This window comes from Cetorhinus maximus, chromosome 7 (genome assembly GCF_964194155.1).
Source record: "Cetorhinus maximus chromosome 7, sCetMax3.hap1.1, whole genome shotgun sequence".
Classification (NCBI taxonomy): Eukaryota; Metazoa; Chordata; class Chondrichthyes; order Lamniformes; family Cetorhinidae; genus Cetorhinus; species Cetorhinus maximus.
This window is the reverse complement of record NC_135885.1, coordinates 44,356,958-44,378,689: the sequence shown is the minus strand read 5'-3', so window position 1 is coordinate 44,378,689 and position 21,732 is coordinate 44,356,958. Positions and strand designations below refer to the sequence as shown.

The following is a 21,732-nucleotide window of genomic DNA, read 5'->3' as shown; positions in this document are numbered from 1 at the left end:
ATATGCATCGAGTGTTCGAACATATTAAAAAAACATCGCACTTATTTCTAGCGAATCCTCTGTTTTAAGACTAGCTGTTTAATAAACATCAATCCCGCTCAGCGAATAAATGGCAGATGATTGAATTCACGCACAATAAGTTTGGTCATTGAAGAAACTCCAATTCCCATGGGACGGTGCTTTTTTTTTCACGCAGACTCAGACCTGTGCGCAAGTCCCCTATATTATGAAGTGGAGGAGGCTGGAGAGACAGTGAAGACCAGTCATTGCAGGAGGTGAGGGTTATAGCATTGAGACGAGGCAGAGGGTGGGGGAACGAGTGGGACTGGGATACTGCAGCTCAGAGGGTTACATTCGCCTCAGGGCTGAGGCTGCTGCAGCATCGCCAGTCTTATCCAAGCACATGGATGTAAAAGAGGCGAGAATCTCCCAGAGTCCGTGCTAACGGACAGAGCGGGCTTTTTGTTTCTTTTTTTTTTCCCCAGCAAGAAAAGTTGACAAGCCCTTGGCACAGATGTAGCTCAGGGACCCCTGTGCGAAAATGCAGTAGCAACAGTGTCTTCCAGCCGGGACTGGTGGATTATCATTGTGAGCAGTGAAGGAAGGTGATGCACACGGGTCTTGGCTGTAGACAGGGAGGGAGCCGCCGATCGCCGGCGCCTGGAGACTTGGATTGAAGCGACGCTTCATTTCTTCCTGAACGAAGTCGCTCCTGTTTTGCTGCTTGTTGCTGCTCCGAGCCAAGAAACAACGTGAACATGTTGGCAAAAGGAAATGTGTTATCTCCTGTGCTTCATGAAAACCAAAAACTAAATTAAATTCTATTGCGAACCGTGACTCTCTCTCTCTCTCTCTCTGCCCTGGGTGAAGATGGGGAGTGAAATGTGTGTACCTGCAGTTTGGTTTGCTGTTTAAACATATTTCCTAGTGGATGTGACGCTGGGGTATCTCGGCTTTTCTTTTCTGATCCCAGAACTTTTGCTGAAGATGTTTTAGGAGCGGAAGGAGTCCGTGCGAAGGGCACTGCGTTGTGTGTTTGTGTTGCCTGCGTCTATTGTTTGACCTGACCTGTGATTCCTGGGCGTTTGGATGGAGTTGATGATGAGGAGGTGCAGGCTGCCCCCGGGCTGCCTCCTCCTGTTCCTCGCTGCTTCCCTGGCGGGCCCGGCTCCGGCCAGCGGCAGCGGGGAGTATTGCCACGGCTGGCTGGACTCTCAGGGGAGTTGGCACCAAGGCTTCCAGTGTCCCGAGCGCTTCGACGCGGGCTCGGCCACCATCTGCTGTGGCTCTTGTTCCCTGCGCTACTGCTGCTCCAGCACCGAGGCCAGGCTGGACCAGGGCCACTGTAACAACGACCAACCGGCCGTCAGCGGCGACGACCAAACCGGCAGCGAGGGCAGAGACAGCAGTAACTCCTCGGCAGGTAAGAGGGCGGGGAAGGGGAGGACTGTTCAGAAAACTTTCATAAAAAGCAACATCGGGCGACGATCGACGCCCTTAAGGGGCAGCTAAATACACCCAGGGGTAAAGGTGTAGAAGAACATGCTGATAGGGTTAGATGAAGTAATGTGGGAGCAGAAACACCAGTAAGGACTCGTTGGGCCGAGTGGCCTGTTCCTGTGTTGTAAATTCACTGTAACGAGGGCCAGCAACAGCTCAGTTTAATGAAGTGAACTTCCTCGTTTCTGCTTCCTCGCCAGGTGGGGAAGGAACCTGGTCACATTTCAACCGGCACCAAAACAAAACTGTTGGAAGTTGTGAAGTCGGAAAATTTCAACAGAGACTAGCCTAGAAAAAAAAGAGGGGGAAAGAGAGTCGATTTTTGTTCCCGTTGTGACCGTGTCATGTTAAGAAGTTGGTGTGTCCCAGGAAAGTTTGTGTCTTCAGCAGCTTTAATCTCTCGCCCAGATTATAAAGAACCCCGTGCACTGAGAAAGCGGCAGATATAGTCAGCTGGGATTGTTCACACAGCTTGTGGATCGGATGCGTGTGAGGTAGAATTGCGATTCCCCTAATTAAATCCCGTGTACAGAGTTACAGACACTGTAGGAAACTCGTCAATCACCCCAGTAATTTTCGAGGGGAATCCCAGGCAAATAACAGTCAGGGCCGTTCATGCTGCTGCAGCGTGGGCTCGTCACTTCCAGACAGCAGGTCCACATCAATCTGACAGTGTTTCCGAGCTAATAAAGTGAGGCCGAATCGCGGATAATTGGTTGTAGCGAGGTCAGGGTATGCATGTTAAAGAAGGATGATCATGGCCACACGTTAGCTAACACTGTAACTAACAGCCGGGAAGTTGATACCATTCACTCTGTTACGGTTTGTACTTCCCAATTGTAAATTAGTGAACGCATTCATATTCATCGGCATAGCAAATAATCGGCTACATTCTTTATTTTAGATGCACACGTTATCAGTGTAGGGTCTGTTTAGCCTTAGCTTATTGGTTCTGACTCGAAGCCCATACATACAAAATACAACCTCTGGGCTTCAAAGTGTTAGACCAGTGCACCTTGTTATATCGAAAAGTGAAGCCTTGTCCAAGCTACTAGAAAGTGATAATTGCAGTGTTAAGATAATTCAGTGGGTTATTGTAATATGTTTAACGGTGCATTTCAGTGTGAATAAAAGACCACACAAGTGATCGGAAAGTAAAACAGGCCTCAAAAACATCCAGACAAAAACACAACAAATTAACCAGACAAAATAAATAACGTGGCATCGTAACTTTCCCATGGCTTCCAACCCCAGCGGAACGAGGAGTTATTTGGAGCGAGATCAGTTTAACTCACTCGGGATTTACTTCCTTGTGTGTTGCAGCTCTTGAAATGTCCACATGCTTAAAGAGTTATTTTGTCAAGCAGTGAACGAATCCGTCTGTCTCATGTTGAGTTCCTTTTAATTCTAGCACAGTTTGTTTCACCATCAGTTTGATCCATTCGGGGTTTTACTGCGAATATTGGAGCACAGTACCTGATTCGATCCCTATATCTGAACCTCCGGATAAAGCGACTGGTGCCCCTACCCAAACTCAAGTTATTTTCATTTCGTCCAATTTTGAAGGATTTCACCCTCCAGATTCCTCATGGACCACATGCTATATTATTTGACTAAACTCCTGTAACCTGTACTGTATTAGTCTATACAACGAAAGAATGAACTTTTCATTCCTGTATTTTTTTATGGACATTGAACACTGCTTGGTAAGTTTACCCAGCACTCACTGGCATCTGAAAACAGAAGTTTATTAAAGTATTAGGGTGACCTTTTATGGGAGCATGGAGCAGGATGAGAAGCTGTAACAGTTTTAGTGAGGTGATTAAATAACAAACTATAGTGGCAACAGATCTAACATGAAATTCTTATTCTGGAGTCAATCAGCAACATTTTGACAGATATCTGATCATAGGCCATTATCGTTTAGAATGCAGGTTAGTGTGGGGAAAAAAGTTTAATCTCCTGGTTGTATCTCAAGAGTTTATCAATTTTATTAGGAATGTCAATGAAAGCAAGGACAATAACAGCTAATGCCTTACATATGAATTAAGAGCAGGATTAGGCCACTCGGCCCCTCGAGCCTGCTCCGCCATTCAATAAGATCATGGCTGATCTGATTTTAACCTCAAGCTCCACATTCCTGCCTACACCCCCCCCCCCCCCGGGATAATCTTTCACCCCCGGCTTATCAAGAATCTATCCACCTCTGCTTTAAAATTATTCAAAGATTCTGCCTCCACTGCCTTTTGAGGAAGAGAGTTTCAAAGACTCATGACCCTCTGAGAGAAATTTTTTTCCCCTTGTCTCAACTGTGCGACCCCTTATTTTTAAACAGCGACCCCTAGTTCCAGATTCTCCCGCAAGAGGAAACATGCTCTCCACATCCACCCTGTCAAGACCCCCCAGGATCTTATATGTTTGTTCTAAATAATTGAAAATAACAAGTTAGGAATATTTTATTAATGATAGAAACATTAAGGGACTAGATAATGGAGTGAGTTGTAAGGTGTCACTTTACCTCTTGGGAACTGGGTTGAAGTCTAGCCAGGCTGATAGGATGAAAAGGTACTTTTCCAGCAGTACTTGCTAAGTTCAGATCCCAGGAGGCTGTGCTGGTGTGTTAGCTCCCAGAGTTTACATTGCTAAAATGACCTACCTCATTCTCGCAACAGAATAAGAATCATGAAGAGGATCTATGATTTCATCACCAGTAAAAGGAATACAAATATAGGACACTGGTGCAAATGTGCCAGCCTCCTGTGATTTGAACAAACCAAGGACTAGTGTATACTCATTTCATATTTCATATCCCTGCTGGTTGTAAGGTCTTTCCAAATGCTTTGTTCATAGTGAGCCCAGGAGCACCTTTCTGTAACAAAGCTGGTTCACCTGAAACATTTTGTAGTCCGTATTCCAGTATGAACTAGTTCATATTAACTGAAATAGCAGTTTGCCTGTAATGATGTCACCTACAGGTCTTTAATTTTTTTTTCAAACGATGAAAGATCCATTGATCAAATTGATCAAACCATATGACTTGATTGAGTTATTTGATGAAATAACAAAGAGTGTTGATGATATTGTGTATGTGGAATTTCAAAAGGTGCTTGTACAGCACCACAATTGTAAGGAAAATTAAAGCCCAGGGGATTAAAGGGACAGTTGCAGCATGGATACAAAATTGGCTAAGGGACAGAAAGTAGAGAGTAATGGTGAACATTATTTTTCAGACTAAAGGGAAGTATACAGCAATGTAGCCCAGGGATCTTTTTGGTATATATTATTATCCTGGACTTGGGTGTATACAGTTCAAAAGTTCAAAGTTTGCAGAGGACACCAAACTCAGAAATGTAGTAAACAACAGCAGAATAGAAGACCATGAAAGGAGCCTACGACTTTTATCATCAGGGGAAAGGAGTGCAAATATGGGACGCCAGTCAGGCCTCAGCTGGAATATTGTGTTCAGTTCTGGGCAGTACATTTCAGCGAGTTGCGATCAGAAGTGCACTGCCTGAAAGAAGATTCAGTAGTAACTTTCAAAAGGAAATTCAATAAATACTTAAAGGGAAAAGAAATCACAGGCTATGGTGAAAGTGCAGTGGGACTAATTGGATAGATTTTTCAAAGAGCCGACACACATCTGTTGGGCTGAATCGCCTCCTTTTGTGATGTATCATTCTATAATTCTATGAACTCCAGAGCCACAGTGATTTAGAAAATTAAGTCTACCAAATACTGATAAAGCAACACACCAATGTTCGCCCAAGATGTTCACCTAGAATGCTTTGATGTTCGAAAAGTCATTGACCTGAAACGTTAACTCTTTTTCGTTCTTCACAGATTCTGCCAGATCTGCTGAGTATTTTCAGCATTTTCTGTTTCTATTTCAGGTTCCCAGCATTCACATTATTTTGCTTTTATATTGATGTTGGAACAAGAATTCCTCTGGCCCTTGTTTGTAGTATTGTGCATGAATTTTTGAAGTTTCCCATTTGGTAGTTCCAGTGAAATTGGATTCCTAGCTTATTGTGAAGATAGTGTTGTAACTATCAGATGAAGTGTAAAACAGTATGAAGGAAATGCCAAACAATTTCACACCAACGGGTCATAAATCATTAAAGAATGATGGCTTGACACAAAATGTTTTGCACTCCTTTTGGAACAGTGACTATTAGTTAACAGTATTGTTTGCAAACTGGATTCCACTAGAAATGAGAAACACTCCACTTTTCAAAGTATACCTGTAAAGAGAGCATTTGTGAAATATTCATGCATATTTCAATCTAATTTATAACGTTTGAGATACATGGCTCCAAATGGCTCATAATTGACATTCACTTATACTCCAGTTGTATGGAATATCAGACATATGGATCATTCTAAAATCTCTATCCGGTATAGTCATTGCAAAGTAAGATAAACTGGAACCTGTGAAATCCCAGGCTGCATGGTCATTTGTACCTGTTTGCCCTTCATCAGTATAACTGCCATAAATATTTTAACCCACTTTTGCAGAGCCAGAAACAAAAACAATCTGGATTCCCTAATTGGGGCTAGGCTTTTCAGAATGACTTGAAAAATGGTAATGTCACACCTGGTGTATGGGGAAATCTTCTGAAATCGGGGCTAAGATACACTGCAGGTGCAGCTGAGAGTGATATTTAACCCATGTTGTTTAACCCATGAAATGGTTTAATGGGAGCATTAAATGCAAAAAGTAAAATAAATAGTTGTTTTTCTAATTGTGACATTCCAACATTGAAGGACACAAAGAAAAATCCCACATACAATTTATTTATGTAAACCAAATTAAGTTAGGATAAGTTAGCTAGGTTGGGCAATGAATGTTCTTTTTACTGAACTACTGATAATGCAATAACTTAAGCATATTTCTCCTTTGATCAAATGAGTTAAAATAGGCTATCTAATATCATTATATTTAAAGTCTGTTACTCTTGTCTTTTGATGAGAAAGAGTTGTTGAAATTAATGCTACTATCTTGCAGACAAACAAATTAATTTCCCTCCCATACCAACAAATTAATCTACACTAGTAAATGAATGGAAAGGGAATAACTTAAGCCCAGTCATTTGATTAGTCTGGTAAAAGACACAACTGTGGGATTCCCAGCCCATCTTTCCTTGGTTTTATATAATGTAGCGAAATTTGAAACAATAGCTCGAGTGTGACCTAGAATAGAATCCAAATGCTAAGGATTAAGAAAATATTAGATTGTACCTTTGTTATTTTAGCTTTTAGTGCTGGGATTCAAGGATAATTGCAGTTCCACTCATGCTAATGCGGATTTTGTAATTTGGGCCAGTTACTTTGGCCCCATGAAATTATTTTATACTGTCAAGCCTCCATCAACCGAGAATATATTCAGCTGCAATGCAAATTTCACTAGGGATCATGCACAGGATCCAAATAGTTTGCAGTCCTGATGCTACCAGGCCCAGAATGAAAACCAATGTGCTTTACTGTTTTTCCTTATTCCATTTATGGACAATTCATCATCAGATAAACTGACTGGGTGTTCAGTTATCTCATTTCTATTTGTGGAGCATTGTTCGTATAGAATGGCTTCTGCATGTGCACTTGCATTTCGTCAGTGCACTTTAGAAGTTTTTTTTATTCACTCATGGGATGTTGGCGTCACTGGCTAGGCCAACATTTATTGCCCATCCCTTGTTAAGAGGGCATTTAAGAGTCAACCATATTGCTGTGGATCATCTGGGGTCACATGTAGGCCAGACCAGGTAAGGGCAGCATATTTCCTTCCCTAAAGGACTTTAGTGAACCAGATGGGTTTTTATGACAATGGACAATGGTTTCATGGTTATCATCACACTTTTAATTCCAGATTTTTGTTGGATTCAAATTTCACCATCTGCCTTGGTGGGATTTGAACCTGAGTCCCCAGAGCATTACCCTGGGTCTCTGGAATACTAGTCCAGTCGCAATACCACTATGCCACCTCTCCCCAAATTCACTTTTTTAATTTATTCATTCTCGGGATGTGGGCTTCGCTGGCTGGGCCAGCATTTATTGCACATCCCTAGTTGCCCTTGAGAAGGTGGTGGTGAGCTGCCTTCTTGAACCGCTGCAGTCCATGCGGTGTAGGTACACCCACAGTGCTGTTAGGAAGGGAGCTTCAGGATTTTGACCCAGTGACAGTGAAGGAACGGCAATATATTTCCAAGTCAGGATGGTGAGTGACTTGAAGGGGAACTTCCAGATGGTGGTGTTCCCATCTATCTGCTGCCCTTGTCCTTCTAGATGGTAGTGGTCGTGGGTTTGGAAGGTGCTGTCTAAGGAGCCTTGGTGAAATATCTAAAAATGCCTCACAACGTGATAAGGTGCCATATAAATGTAAGTAATGGTATAATTTATGCTGCATTTTGAGGATTGAACTTTGAGGTCATCCCGGCCCCAACACGTACTGGAATTTGTGCATGAGAATTTTTGCAGGCTATACTGTTGACTTCAGACTGGGCAAAATACCCAAAATGCTAATGACACAACTTTACTAGTAGAGCATGAATACTTGCATGGTTAAAATGTAAAGCTAATTATAGCTGAGAGATAAATAAATGGATCTTAACTTCTGGCATTCATGTGCATTGCATCAAAACACCTTTCATGCATAGGGATTTTCTATGACAACATGCATAGAGAATCTATCTGGACATGTGAGCTTGTAAAACAAACCGAATATTTGATGACAGTGACAATGAGCTCCAGATCTTGTTTCACTTGTGTGAAAAAAGCCCTTTACAACTCACACAGATTTCTCTCACTCAAACTTGCTATCACTGGCAGCATTAGAGAGTTTTCTTTCTGCTTTTGTGTCCCCGCACTAAATGGAAACTCTTAAAATTTTCCGGTGTCTAATTCCATTGTGATTATACAGTAGTTTTTATTAAAGCTGGACTGGTGCTCATTTGACTTTCAATTAGATACCAAGGCTGAAATCCTAGGGCTGCCTCTCACTCAGAATCTCCTCTCACTCATTGCTGGTATGAGCCCTTGGTGGATTGTTGCTTGTAGGGAGAATGGTTCCACATGCGAGAACTGGGGAACACAGAAGCAATGCTAAACCTGTACAAATCATTGGTTATGCTACAACTGGAATATTGTGTCCTATTTTAAGTGCTGTATTATAAGAAAGATGCCAAGGCCATGTTAGAGAGTAGAGATTTACTATGTTGGTACTAAGAAGCATTAGTTCTGCAAGTTCAGAGAAACTGGCTTTTTCATTAGAACAGAGAGTGAGGACGAGTCGCAATCGAGGTGATCAAGGGGAAACAACGATACAACTGGTCAGTGAGCCGGTAATTAGATTTTAATTTAAAATTGTCACGAGAAGAACAAAGAGGTTACAAGAATTTTTTAACATAAAGAACATGAAATGCTTTATTAGTGCTGGAAGCAGAAACAATACAGATTCTAAAATAAGGCAGAATAAATGTTTGAAAGAGAAAAGAAACTTGAAATGTAGCTTCTGCCAGTCAGGCAGAAAGTGACATCATCTGTGGGCAGGTGGAATATGCTCACATCAGATCACCAACTGAGCTATAGGAAGATGGCTGAAACAAAAAAAATGTCACTGTCCATCTCACATCAATTTGTTAGAGGTTTACACTCACCTATCTACGCACTATAGACAGAACTTCCAATTTGCTGGGTCAGGCATATAGCTGTCTGTTATAGACCCTGTCTGATCTTTTGAGGCTGGTCTCAGCTGTGTGATGAAGGGTCTGGGAAGATAGGGAAGACACTGGATGGAGATGGGGATTCAAGTAGGATGGCAAGTTGGCTTGATGTGCAAGGGGAAGAGGAGAGATGCAGTAGAGGAAGCTCAATGGGTGGCCTGTACCATGGTGGCAAAGAAATCCATGAGCTCCTCACTCTTGTTTAAAGGTAGAGGGTAGGGTATAGGAGTTTAAAGAAATAATAGTCAATAGAGAAAAGAAGCCACGGGTTATACTTACTCTTCAGGATGAACTTGAGTGGGTGGACATTCTGAAGGAAAATGTAGAGTGGGGCGGTGATTGTTCATCTACTGGCAGAGCCCAAGGCGCTGTGTGGGTTAAATGGGATGGGAATGAGTTTCCTGAGTTAGGAAGGTTAACAAGAAAGGAGAATGGAACATTTGGGGCTGCTACTTATTAGAACACCTGTGGGCCATTTGGCCTATGCCAAGAGAGGCATAGCAGGGCACCTGTGACAGGAGAGTAGGAAGGCTGAGGAGTAGTGATTGGTTTGGATAGGGATCAGTGAATGTAGTGGGGGAGGGGGCAGGGGGGTTGGCGTGAAGTTGGCGAGAGGGGAGAAAGGAAAGGTGGGACGGCCAAGAGGGAAAGGGGCTAATTATAGAAAAGAGAATGAAAAGTAATTGGCTGCGGTCCACAGCAGCAATCGTAATCCACATTGAAATGGACACAAAAGGTTAAATGGGCATGGGTAACAAATACTGTATATATCTACCAGAAGAGTACTCGGAATACATTTTGAAAATCAAATAAAATCCAATCTGATCTTCAAATCAAAGAACCTAAATGGGAATAGTGTAATGCATTGTCTGCATGAACTAATGCAGTGATAATGCAGCTTATGAATGGCAATTTCTTATCAAACTTGTTTCATTGCAGTGATGAAAATCAACCATCTAAACATCAGAACAGCTTGCATTCTGAAGTAAACCTAGTCTAAAATGTGTTAAAATATTTGAGTAACAATACTGTATAATTCTGAAAGTGTTTTTTCCTGAAATTATTTCTATTTCTATATTTCATAAAGCAGGCAAAAATAGCAGAAAATGTATAACTCATTCCTTTCCTTACAAGCAGCAGACTCTAGCTCTAGGAGGATATTTGGTAAAAGACACCAAATGTATATGAATTCCTCTTAAAGTTCTCCCCCTCCATCTCCTCAGTTGTATCCTGAGCATTGCTAACCACCAATCCAAAAGAGAGTTGAGGAGAAATTTCTTTTACCCAGAGAGTGGTTAGAATGCGGAACATGCTACCACAAGGAGTAGTTGAGGTGGATGACATAGATGCAGTGAAGAGGAAGATAAATAAGCACATGAGGGAGAAAGGAATAAAAGGCTATGTTGATAGGATTGGGTGAAGAGAGGTAGGATGTGGCTTGTGCAGGGCATAAGTGCTGGCATTGTCCTGTTGGGCCCAACGACCTGGTTCTGTGTTGTACCTTTCATGTATTCTGCTGCCTGTAGACAGGATGGTGGACGAGCCTGGAGTCAATTTCATAATTGACCATTACCAAAACTAACCATATTAGTGATTGACCAACTAGCGGCATATTTGCAAGAGTCGTTTCTGATCCTGAAGCCCTCCCATAAGATGCAGCAATCCTCTACATCTAGGGACCTCTCTTGTTTGTTCCAATGGGTCATGTATTGTTCTCTTAACTGTTGGAGAAAATAAATGGAAATCTCATTGTGTAACACATAATCTACTGTTTCATTGTGACATCTTAATATATTCACATCCTTATACTTCTGCATCCACCTGTCTAATTCTGTTTGTTCAGTATTACTGTCATTTACACATAGGCTAGGAGAACATCATTCCTGTTAGACTATAGTAGTGACTAATGTATTCAGCATCTATTGCCAGCTGTGTTTTTTTTGCTCCTGTAATACCTGCTCGTTAATAACATGGTATATTTCTTTTCCTCCAGTGCCGATCTACGTGCCTTTCCTCATTGTTGGCTCTGTGTTTGTAGCCTTTGTCATCGTGGGCTCATTTGTGGCAGCTTGCTGCTGCAGGTGCCTCAAGCCCAAGCAAGAACCACAACAGAGCAGAGCTCCAACAGAAAATCGCCTTATGGAAACTATCCCTATGATCTCAAGTTCTGGCAATCCTAGAGGATCCTCATCACGGCAATCCAGCACCGCTGCCAGCTCCAGCTCTAGTGCCAACTCAGGGGCTCGGGCTCCCCCTCTAAGGACACAGACAAACTGCTGTCTGCCGACAGAAGGGACAATGAATAATATATACTTGAATATGCCACCTAATTTCTCAATGATGAACTGCCAGCAAGCTCCACAGATTTTGCCACATCAGGCTCAGTTTTTACACCCTCAGTATTTGGGTTATGCTGTTCAACATGACTCTTTGGCAATGACCCCTACTCCTCCTTACATAGATGGACTGCAGAATGGTTTTCGACAAATGCAGACTCCCTTCCCTCACGTCAGTGGGAATACTGAACAGATGGTGTATACAACAGTAACTGTTTAGAAAGATGCTTCTCAATTTTAGTAACATCTGCTATGAGAAGGCCACTTTTTTGAAATATGAGAAACATAACTCGATTTGAGCCTTTTGTAAGCAATTAGTTTGTCAAATTTGTTTCAGGTGAGATGGCAAAAAAAATCTTTATTATGTGTACATGGAAAAAATGTTTTAAACTTTGCTATCCTGTTGATGATCCTGTGACTATCTGATGGTTAGTGCTGTCATGTTGATGCTCATGGGAGGATCTGATGGTTAGTTCTGCTCTATATTGATCCTGAGAGTACCTGATGATTAGTGCTTCCCTACTGATGCTCCTAGGAATACCTGGTGGTATTCTTAATCTTGAGAGTACATGATTGTCAGTGCTGCCTGGAGTTGCTGTTGGAAGCACTTGGTGGTGGGTACTATAGCATGTACAAAAATGGGATTGTACATTGGTCAGTGTTGCCCGTTGATGAGTCCTGCCCCACTGAAAACTGTGGATGTACATGATAGTCAGTATTGTCTCTGATGGTTGTGGCAGTCCATGCAGCTAGTCCTGTTCCATTGCTTACAAGAAGACAGTGTGACTGCACTGATGATCACACATTAGAGTTCACAGTGGGAGTGGGCAGTAAAACATCAGCCCAGATCTTCCAGGCTCTGGATAGTTGGAGACCGGATGTAGCCCCATAGGTGCACTATGGGACTGCTCAGAAGTCCAAACACTGACTCAGTGGGAATTGCTTGGGGTGTTTGAACTTCCGATGGGCAATTCCCCTGCTGTCCAGCATCCTCTGAAAAAATCTGCAACTCTGAGTTAGAATCGGAGACGTCAGACAGTTCCAACTTACTTACTTGGATAGTTACCTAGGAAATCTTAGGTAGAAATCCTAGTCTAACTACTGGGTAACCATACAACGGACTCCCTCACCATCACCACCACCACTACACCCCCCCGCCCCTGCCAACCTGAGCTGACCCGATCTCACCACTCAATGCCCCCCCGACCCCCTTGATCTTACACTCCGACCCGACCTTACCTCACCACCTGACTCCACACCCCGACCCCCCTGACTTACCCTCCTGACCCCCACCCCAACCCAATCTCATCACTGTACCCAACTGCCACCCTACCACCTTACCCACTTAGCTCACCCACCCTACCCCCTTACACACTCACCGTCTCTCTGTAGCTTTGGGACATGTAAACTCTTCACTTACAAAACACAACAGCTAGTGCTGTAAAAAGACGGCGGGGGGTGGGGGGGGGGTGGGAGAGGGAGGTGAAGTGCATGGCTTCTGCTCGGATTCTTTCGTCTGCTCCCTCTGACATCTTCGGCGCTGAGTCAGTTTGGAAGGATCCTCCATTGGCAGATTGCCCACAAAAATCAGAGGAAGGTAAGTGGTTATTTTTTGTCTGATAAGGGTCAGAAATAGGGGTTCCATTCCTGAATGGAAGATTTGAGCTGTATCTTGCCTGGTCACTATATTAAATGGACAACTGTTCTGATAAGTGACTACACTATGTATCCCTCTTCTATACTGAAAACAGTTCTATTTCATAAAACCATGTGCAGATTGTCAAGAATGTCTTATACTTGCCAACTTCAACACTGCTGCTTTCAAAAATGGTCAGTCGATTCCTTTAGAGAATAAGAGAATGTCTTGGTTTCACCAAATTTCAGTTTGTTGTGCAGGATCACAATTCAGTACAAAAAAAAGGGAAAATGCAAATACATATAGAATGTTACTGAAAAATGTATTTAAATCTTAAGCGAGTTTGACTATAAATTTGAACTGTGAAGTTTTCTAGCACCTTGGCTGCAGCAGTGGAAAAACATTGCCTTTACATGGCCAATTCTGCTGATGGCAATCCATCCAACAGTAGGGGAGAGTGCCATAGTCCTTTTATCAAATTCATCTGACAGTTTTCTGATAAATTAACTACAGTCTAAGGGGTTCATACTTGCCTTCATTTCATTCAGCAGCTAAATATGTCTAAAATTGCATAGTTGTATAAATTTTGAAGGAAGAATAAATTAACCTGAAATTTAATTTTAATTCCATTGCGAGGTTGTGTCAGTTCCCAGCACAGTAAATTTAATTTGGTCATTGTTCTCAGTTAATTCAGAGAATTTTCCAAATAAATCCAGTGTTTAGTTCCTTCTCATTTATTTAAAATAATTTAGAAGAAGTTGTACAAGGAATTTTACTTGTGATGGTTGTATTTATTGGAACCCCTACCAGTAGACAGCAATTGGAGATTTTAGTTCAGAATTGGTTTGTTTTGAATATTCAAATATTATAGTATAAGTTACCTGTATTTTATAATATTCACATTTCAACAAAATGTTCAAAAGAATTCCAAAACAGGACACAAATGTTGGTTCTTTTTTGAAATGGTACTGTAAAATATAGTTTGTAAGTTGCAGCAGTATATACTCCCTGATTTAAATGGTTGATATTGTGGTAGAAACTGTACGAACAGCAATGATGGAGCAGCTTTTACACTGGATTACCTTGCCATATGAATGAAGTATAGACTAATGTATACTCAACTTTGTTTCGGTTTTTGCAGCGAAAACATGCATTTAACTCTCTGTGCAGAAATCCTGAGGGATAGCATTTGGGTGTTGAGGCCATCCATCCATCATAAGTTTCTTTTTAAAACTAATGCATTTTTGTAAAATCAACTGTTACCATTTATAAGACAATGTAATTAAACCCTTCAGTAATCCAAACATCTATTCATTATTTGCATTGAGAGTGAAACCTATGCAAACAAGAGAACTTTATACAAGAGAATCCAATGAACAGGTTAACTTGTATACCAGGGAATTTGTTGTACTTAGCTGATGTAAGAGGTTATGTGACATGTATTTGAAAATTATTTATTCAGTTATGTCATACTTAATTTCTTTGAATACAGCAATAGTTACAAACAGAATGTCCTGCTTTGTGGAAAATCATATGGTTCCTTTCTGTATTTTGGAGAATTATTGAAAAAACAAGTGTCTTTATTTTTACCTCTTGTTCCCCCCTCACCTCCAAGCCCCCCATCCTACCAACACCTCCAAACATTCATGGCATTGTTCAATGGAACAGTTCAGCCCACATGGCTGCCCTTTATGAAGCTGCTGTTCTTCCAGGAGTCATTTGAGTGTTGGGAGTATAAGGCTCGTCTTTAGTTTCCCATCCTCCTTCTGACACTGATTTAATTCTTCCCTATAGAGAAAAGTTAAATAGAAAACATGGATGTAAACTCGAGCTTGAGGGCCCACACCTTCTTCCTCTTAATTTTCATGAGGTTATCAAAGCATTCCACTTTCCCCTCCATTCTCCACTCCACCCTGTTCATTCACCATGCACAATCAGGCGGTTTTCTGATCCCAACCTTTTCCAAATCTCATGTGAGTGTTTCATGAGCTAGCCATAACAATGTGTGAAATCAATTGTGGGGATAGGTAATAGGAGGTCAAACCTGGATGCTGTGGTGACCTCAGGTGGTATGTTGATGTTCCATGACACTGCACAACTTGAAAATTCAGGGAAAAGTTAGTATTTCAGAATATAGTGATGCTAGAATGCTGTCCTCTCATGTGTTAATGATCAGTGACTAAAACAGTCTTTCAATTTAACCCAAAATGAACAGGAAATTCTTGGCCCAGGAGACTGTAGAGCTTCTGTTAGTCTCTGGAACTGGAGCAACTTTATTGGCTTTGGTTCAATTTTCTGTTCAGTTAAGAAAGTTGGACCAAATGAGCACTTGCTGCAAAAGTACAGAGCCTCATGAGCCATAGCGGTCAGTGTGCACTTCACATTGTGCTCAATGATTTCTCGGTGAACCCCTCTCAGGTGAAACTCTTTGCTATAGCTTATTTTGTAATATAGAAATAAGAAAAATAAATTTTGTGTGGAAATGTTGCAAGAGGAAGAGCAACTGAACTGTGTATTTCCCTTAAGCTAATGTTGTACACATTTTATTTGTGTAAAATATACCACAGACTACGGTACAGACAAGTCTGTAATATTCCAAAGGACATTTAAGTGTATTTCTTGATACAGAACCAAAATTACATTTTCATAATAAACTGTTAATTATGTGGCAACATACATTCTTATCCGATGTTTAAATTGGGACATTGGCTCGGATTTTCCCGGAGTTGTGGAGCTTGCAAAATGGGCAGAACTTGGATGTGGAACTGAGATGAGGGCTCGAGGTCCTAAAGCAAACAACTGGGACAAAGTCCCAAAGAACTAAGGGGGGCCTTTTAACCAGCCTGCCTCAACGCTCAGCCACCACTGTGGCTGCCTTTGATTTGCTTCCGGGGGGGCTGGTGGGCCCAATTTTATTTTGCATCTGCCCTTCCCCAGAGTGAAAATTGGGTCTAATGGAGCATTTTCTACCCAGGAGGGTCTGCTGAGTCAGGAAATTTCCCTTGCTGGAGGTAGGGCCTACAGGATATTTCTCCCTCTTTTAATTTTTAGATCCTCTAAGGAGGTTCCTTTAGTGATAGATTATTCAAGAACATGTTTTGGTCACATAAGTATGTAAAACTGGAAATCCTGATGTAGTCGGCATTCTCCACTTTAGCTGGGCTGGTTAAGTGATATTTCACATTTGAAAAGCTTGGTCCACCTAGCCTTTTGAATAAAACTGCTAAGCGGTGACAAAATATGGTAACTTATCAGAACTCATTATTAACCGCTATATTGTACACATCCTTTATCCATCAGGCTCTCCAATTTAACACAATAGGCATTTTGCAGTCAGCGGTGAACACTTGCACTTTGCACTGGAAGATTCTCTCAAACAACCATCCAAAAAGCGCAGTACCCTCTCCAGAGCATCTAGGATCTATGTGAACAATGTAAATACTGTTATCCCCTTAACCAATCAGATTAAAGAACCATTTCTGAATAGCGCAGTCTGCAACAGGATATTTAAATTATTCAAGTTAGAATATTTAATACCAAAAGCCAAAGAGAGAGAATAAAGACTGGATTGAGAGAAATTAAAACAATTGAAAAAACATTAATGTTTAAAATCTCTAACATCTCAAGGAATGAGATTCCACACATAAAAGTTAATTTTCAGTATCAGTGAGGTGATTTAAGACTAATCGTGCCATCAAAAGGGTTCTTATACTCAAATGGACAACACTAACTTTTTCTTGTATCTATCAAGGGCAGCAATTTGTCATGTCAATTTGAATTTGAATGGTAAGTCTGTGGGAGATGCCAATATTGTGCAGCTTTTGAAGGAGCAGGGAAACTCGGACATCATCATCTTGATTTCAGTGTTTAACTGAAGATGTGCAATCGTTGGAAGTTGCTGTCTGATTTCCATTAAGGGATGAGCGCTATTAGTTTTACCATTATTTTTACTGCAAAATCTGGCCAGCCTTCTTATAAGTCAGCTATATTTTGGCTTATAGTTTTATTCTCCACAGGTAATATCTCAATACAATGTTTCAAGGATATTCACCAGGTCATGTTCCTTTTAATAAAGTTTAATTCCCAGGCATTGTGTTATAATGATCGTTCAATACATTAATGTCTAGAACAACAAATCCAAGGAAGTATGCTATAAGGTGTGACATGATTAGAGTTTAGATGGCAACATGCATCAGTGTGCACAGCTTGTACTGTATACATCAGGTGAACCGTGAGGTTTGCAAAAATATTCCAATAAATGCTAATACACCAGAAGGTCAGCACAGACACGATGGGCCAAATGACCTCTTTGTGCTGTAACCATTCTATGATTCTGTAAATGTCACAAGAGAATTAAACATTGATTGTTGTTATAGTAATGAATGAAACTGGTTGAAGAGTTAAGCGGCAAGTCTAAATTGACAGGCCCTTGAGGCGCCCGTGCGATGTTCGGGTCGGCGCATGGGCACAACGAGCAGGTGGGTAGGACTTATATAAATTTCATCCATGGGCGGGATAGGAGAGCTCAGTGGGGTCGCGATTGTGCTCTGTCAAATATTGTTTTTTCAAAGTTACTGATACTTGCCTGTGTGATCTGAAGTACTTCAAAACGCATGCCAACTGCTTGGTCTGGATTCACAACCTTCAGGTCAGCACTCTGCAGTGAGGAATCTTTTTTGGGCCTGCAGGTTTCAGGAAGCTTTCCCTTGGCCTGGGAATGGGAGCTGAACTCTCCAGTGGAGGCACCTCCTCCTCTGAGGAGGGAGGGCTAGAAGGGGGAGAAGGCCAGGCGTGCACATTCAGCCTCCAGGGGAGCCACCTTTGGGAGGGCAGGTGCAGGCACAAGGGGTGCAGGGCCAAGAGGTAGTCCAAGGCGGAAGGGGCCGCAGAAAACATCACTATCCTGCTGCCAGGGTATACAGGTGGCCAAACAACTACCTCAATATGTCTGAGATGCAGTGCCAAAGGAGGCTCTGTCTCTCAAGGGAGACATTCAACTATATGTGTCAGATGATTGGGCCTGAGATCTCCGCGAACTGTGTGGGTGGGCACCCCATGCCAGAGACTCGATAGGTTACAGCTGCCCTCAACTTCTATGCCTCTGGCTCCTTCCAGGGTTCGGTGGGTGATCTTTGCGGTGTCTCCCAATCAGCTGTCCATACTTGTGTCAAGCAGATTACAGACGCTCTGTTCAGGTGTGCATTGACCTTCATCCACTACCGTTGGGACCAGGCAAGCCAGACACAGCGAACCAGAGGCTTCGTGGCGATTGCTGGCTTCCCCCAAATCAAGGGTGCAATAGACTGCACACGTGGCCATCAAGGCGCCAGTACGTGAGTCTTCGTCAACAGGAAGGGCTTCCACTCCATGAACGTGCAGATAGTGTGTGATCACAGGATGCATATTCTACAAGTCTGTGCAAGGTACCCAGGCAGCTCCCAAGACGCCTACATCCTCAGACACTCCCAGCCCCGCTCTTCAGTGCTCCAGCCCGGCTTGATGGATGGCTGCTGGGTGACAAGGGCTATCCCCTCAGAAGGTGGATCAAGATGCCTCTCCGCCATTCAAGAGCAGAAGCTGAGCAGCGGTACAATAGGAGCCGTGCCTCCACAAGGGCTGTGGTGGAGAGAGCCATTGGTTTTCTCAAGATGCGCTTCGATGCCTGGACCGCTCAGGGGTCGCACGCCAGTGCCCCCCCAGATCATGTGTCGCTGATAGTGGTTGCATGCTGTGCTCTCCACAATCTGGTGCTGGAAAGGGGGGATGCTGTGGACGATGAAGATGTAGACACAGTGGCTGTGGCTGCACACGATGAGTCCAGCAGTGAGTCCAAGGATGAGCATGCACAGGGAAATGCTGAGAGGGTAGATGCCGACCCGGGCATACTCCAGGGAGGCAGGGACACCCAGGAGGCTTTAATCCATCGAACCTTCAGCTAGCACACCACATATGGACCTCCAGGTCAAGTCTGTGCTGCAGGCTCCATACTCGACACCTAAGTGCAAAATCTGCCTGAATAGGAACATTAACTAAGGGCCTTGTTAATAAAGCTCAATGTCCCGCAAAGCACACACATTATTGGAAACCATTTGCCTACAGAAGAGGCACCCTCAGGTGACATGTCTGAATTTAATATTACAACCAAAGGAACTTAAGAAAACAAAATGACAAATGTGTTAAAAATCACACCAACTCAAAGACCTCATTGTGGGCCACACAAAAGCATCAATGATGTTAGGCACCGTGGTGCGCCTAAGGTGCCTTATGTTTATGTTTTCGGGTGCTACATCTTGGTGCTACCCCTCACGCAGAGCGGCATCTGAGATAGCCTGCTCACTCTGCTGTCCAGTTGGCCTCATTGACTTTGGTGGTCATCCTCTGGTCCATGGAGCCTGTGCTGGCCCCGCCTGGGAGGGAACTGCCAGTTCCACAGCTGGCATCTCCCCAGTCATTGCAGCCTCACCGGATGCAACGGTCACTCGCAGAGGGGCGGAGGAGCTGCCGCTCTCATCCGGAGCGCTCTGAGAGGAGCCCGCAGAGATGACAGGCAGCTGCTGCGCCGACGTGAGGTCGCTTCAGATCTTCCTGCTCACCGTGGATGGATGGGCACCAAGCTGGGAAACTTGGTGCCCAAACCATCTCCTACACTGGCATTGACCAGCTGAGGTCAATGCTGATGTGAGGGCTTGCTGGTCCGAGCGCATCTCCAGGAAGCCCAGAATGGTCTCCTGGAGGAGCCTCTCCACGAGAGTCGCCACTCTCTCCATGGAGGAAGCACGGTGCTTGGCCATGAGGCTCATTGCTTCGGCAATAGTCCGCTTAGACTCCTCCACCGTGGACACCAAGCCAAGCATATCCTCATGTTTCTACCCCAGATACTCCTGCACACCCGGCCACATTTCCTGCATCACGGATGACTCCAGAGGCACATCATCAGGCACCGACTGAGCATGTGCCTGGTCCCCTGCAATCCTCCGACTGCTGGCTCCATGGGCACACTCTGTCTCTGCCAGCTCCTCCAGCGACTGTGAAGTGCCCTCACCGCTATGCCCCGGGACACTAGCCGATGTTCTAATTCCCACCGAGGCGCTAGTATCTGCGCTGGTGCCTGTCTGGCAGAGATGGTGTGACACTGGTGAGTCTGTGCCTGCAGGGCCCTCAGGTGTGAGAGGGGGCCCCTGCTGCTCTTCCTCCTGGCCCTGCTTCACTGATGCTGAAAGCAAGGACATTGGATCATTTAACGTGGAGACAATGTCAATGTGCATCCCTGTCCCCCGGATCATTACGTGCTCATCCTTCTGTAAGCAATGGTCAAGCCATGTTGCAAACTTCAATCACTGAACATTCAGCACTGTCATGGCTGTTGGGAGAGCAATGGTAACCTCACTGCTGGGCATACATACCTGCCTGTGGCACCCTAGCCTCACCGACACCAGTGGACCTAGGCACATGGCACCTCTCCAAATTTAGGGCCTCCTGTTTGAAGTAGCTGAGAATCACCAACTGGGCTGGCCCTCTGCCAATCCTCACCTGCTTGGCAGCATTATGTGCATTCTTCTCCTGAAAAGGAAAGAAGGGCATTGATTAGTACTACTTGTACCTGGACTCTCTTCGCGGACAGCCCACCCCAGAGTGGGACATTGCAGGGCTCCAGTACCTCCTCACCCCGCTGCTGTCGAACACTCACATAAAGATGCTAGGCCTGTCCCCCCCACCCCCTTGGCCAAATGCTGCCTGCATCACATGAGGCATCACGCAGTCTAACCTTCTGTAATAAGGAGGTGCCATGTGGAGAACAGAGAGCAGCAGATTGATCAGTGCCATGCCACATTGAAGCTTCCCTCCCAGCATGTCATCACCCTGGCTTTGACATGTCCTGGAGTTCCAACACTGCGCCTAGGTGCAGCTCCTCCAGGTTGCCCCCAAAACAGTAATGTGGGTCTCAGTGTACCACATGCTGCGGGTGCAGAACCCATCTCTTCACCAACCTCTCAGGGTGACCTCGGCATGAGCAATATCTGCTGGCCCACCCAGCGAAGGACACATGCCATCAATGATTCAATGCAGTCACTACACTCAGGCTTGGCAGGGGTTGTTGGGGGAGGGGTTGCCAGGGGGTAAAACCTACCTGCTGGGTTAAGTGACCAATGCCAACATGGTGCTCACCCTTCCCGAGCACAACAGGTCATTGAAGCGCTTGTGGCACTGAATCCAAGTGCGTCGCACCACGTTGTGAGCTCACGATCTCCACCACCTCCTCCCTGGCACGTTTTGGGCATGGAGGGGAGGCTTCCTCCTCCTGTCCTGGGGTATAGGTACCTCCCACAGTGCTGCCACCTCCTCGAGGAGGGCAGCAAGGCAATCATCAGAAAAACGAGGGGCACAGTACCCCCCTGCCTGGCCTGCTAATCAGCAATGCTCTGGGAAGCCCTTCCACTGGACACAATTCACAGCCTTTGAAAGGCAGCAGCAGCTTTTTAAAACAGGCCGCCGGGTCACCATTGGACCCGGCGGTCATTGCAGACCCACCGCCGCCTGCCCACTC

At 44.0% G+C, this 21,732-nt stretch overlaps 1 protein-coding gene across 1 annotated transcript; it reads left to right on the top strand.

Moving 5' to 3' along the window:
• Nucleotides 1-265: 265 nt before the first annotated feature.
• Nucleotides 266-15,863, top strand: LOC144682754 (protein shisa-2-like). The gene is made up of 2 exons (XM_078545408.1): nt 266-1,423; nt 11,209-15,863. Exons 1-2 carry the CDS (start codon nt 1,090-1,092, stop codon nt 11,769-11,771), a joined length of 897 nt encoding a protein of 298 aa, XP_078401534.1. The 5' UTR covers nt 266-1,089; the 3' UTR covers nt 11,772-15,863.
• Nucleotides 15,864-21,732: the final 5,869 nt, after the last annotated feature.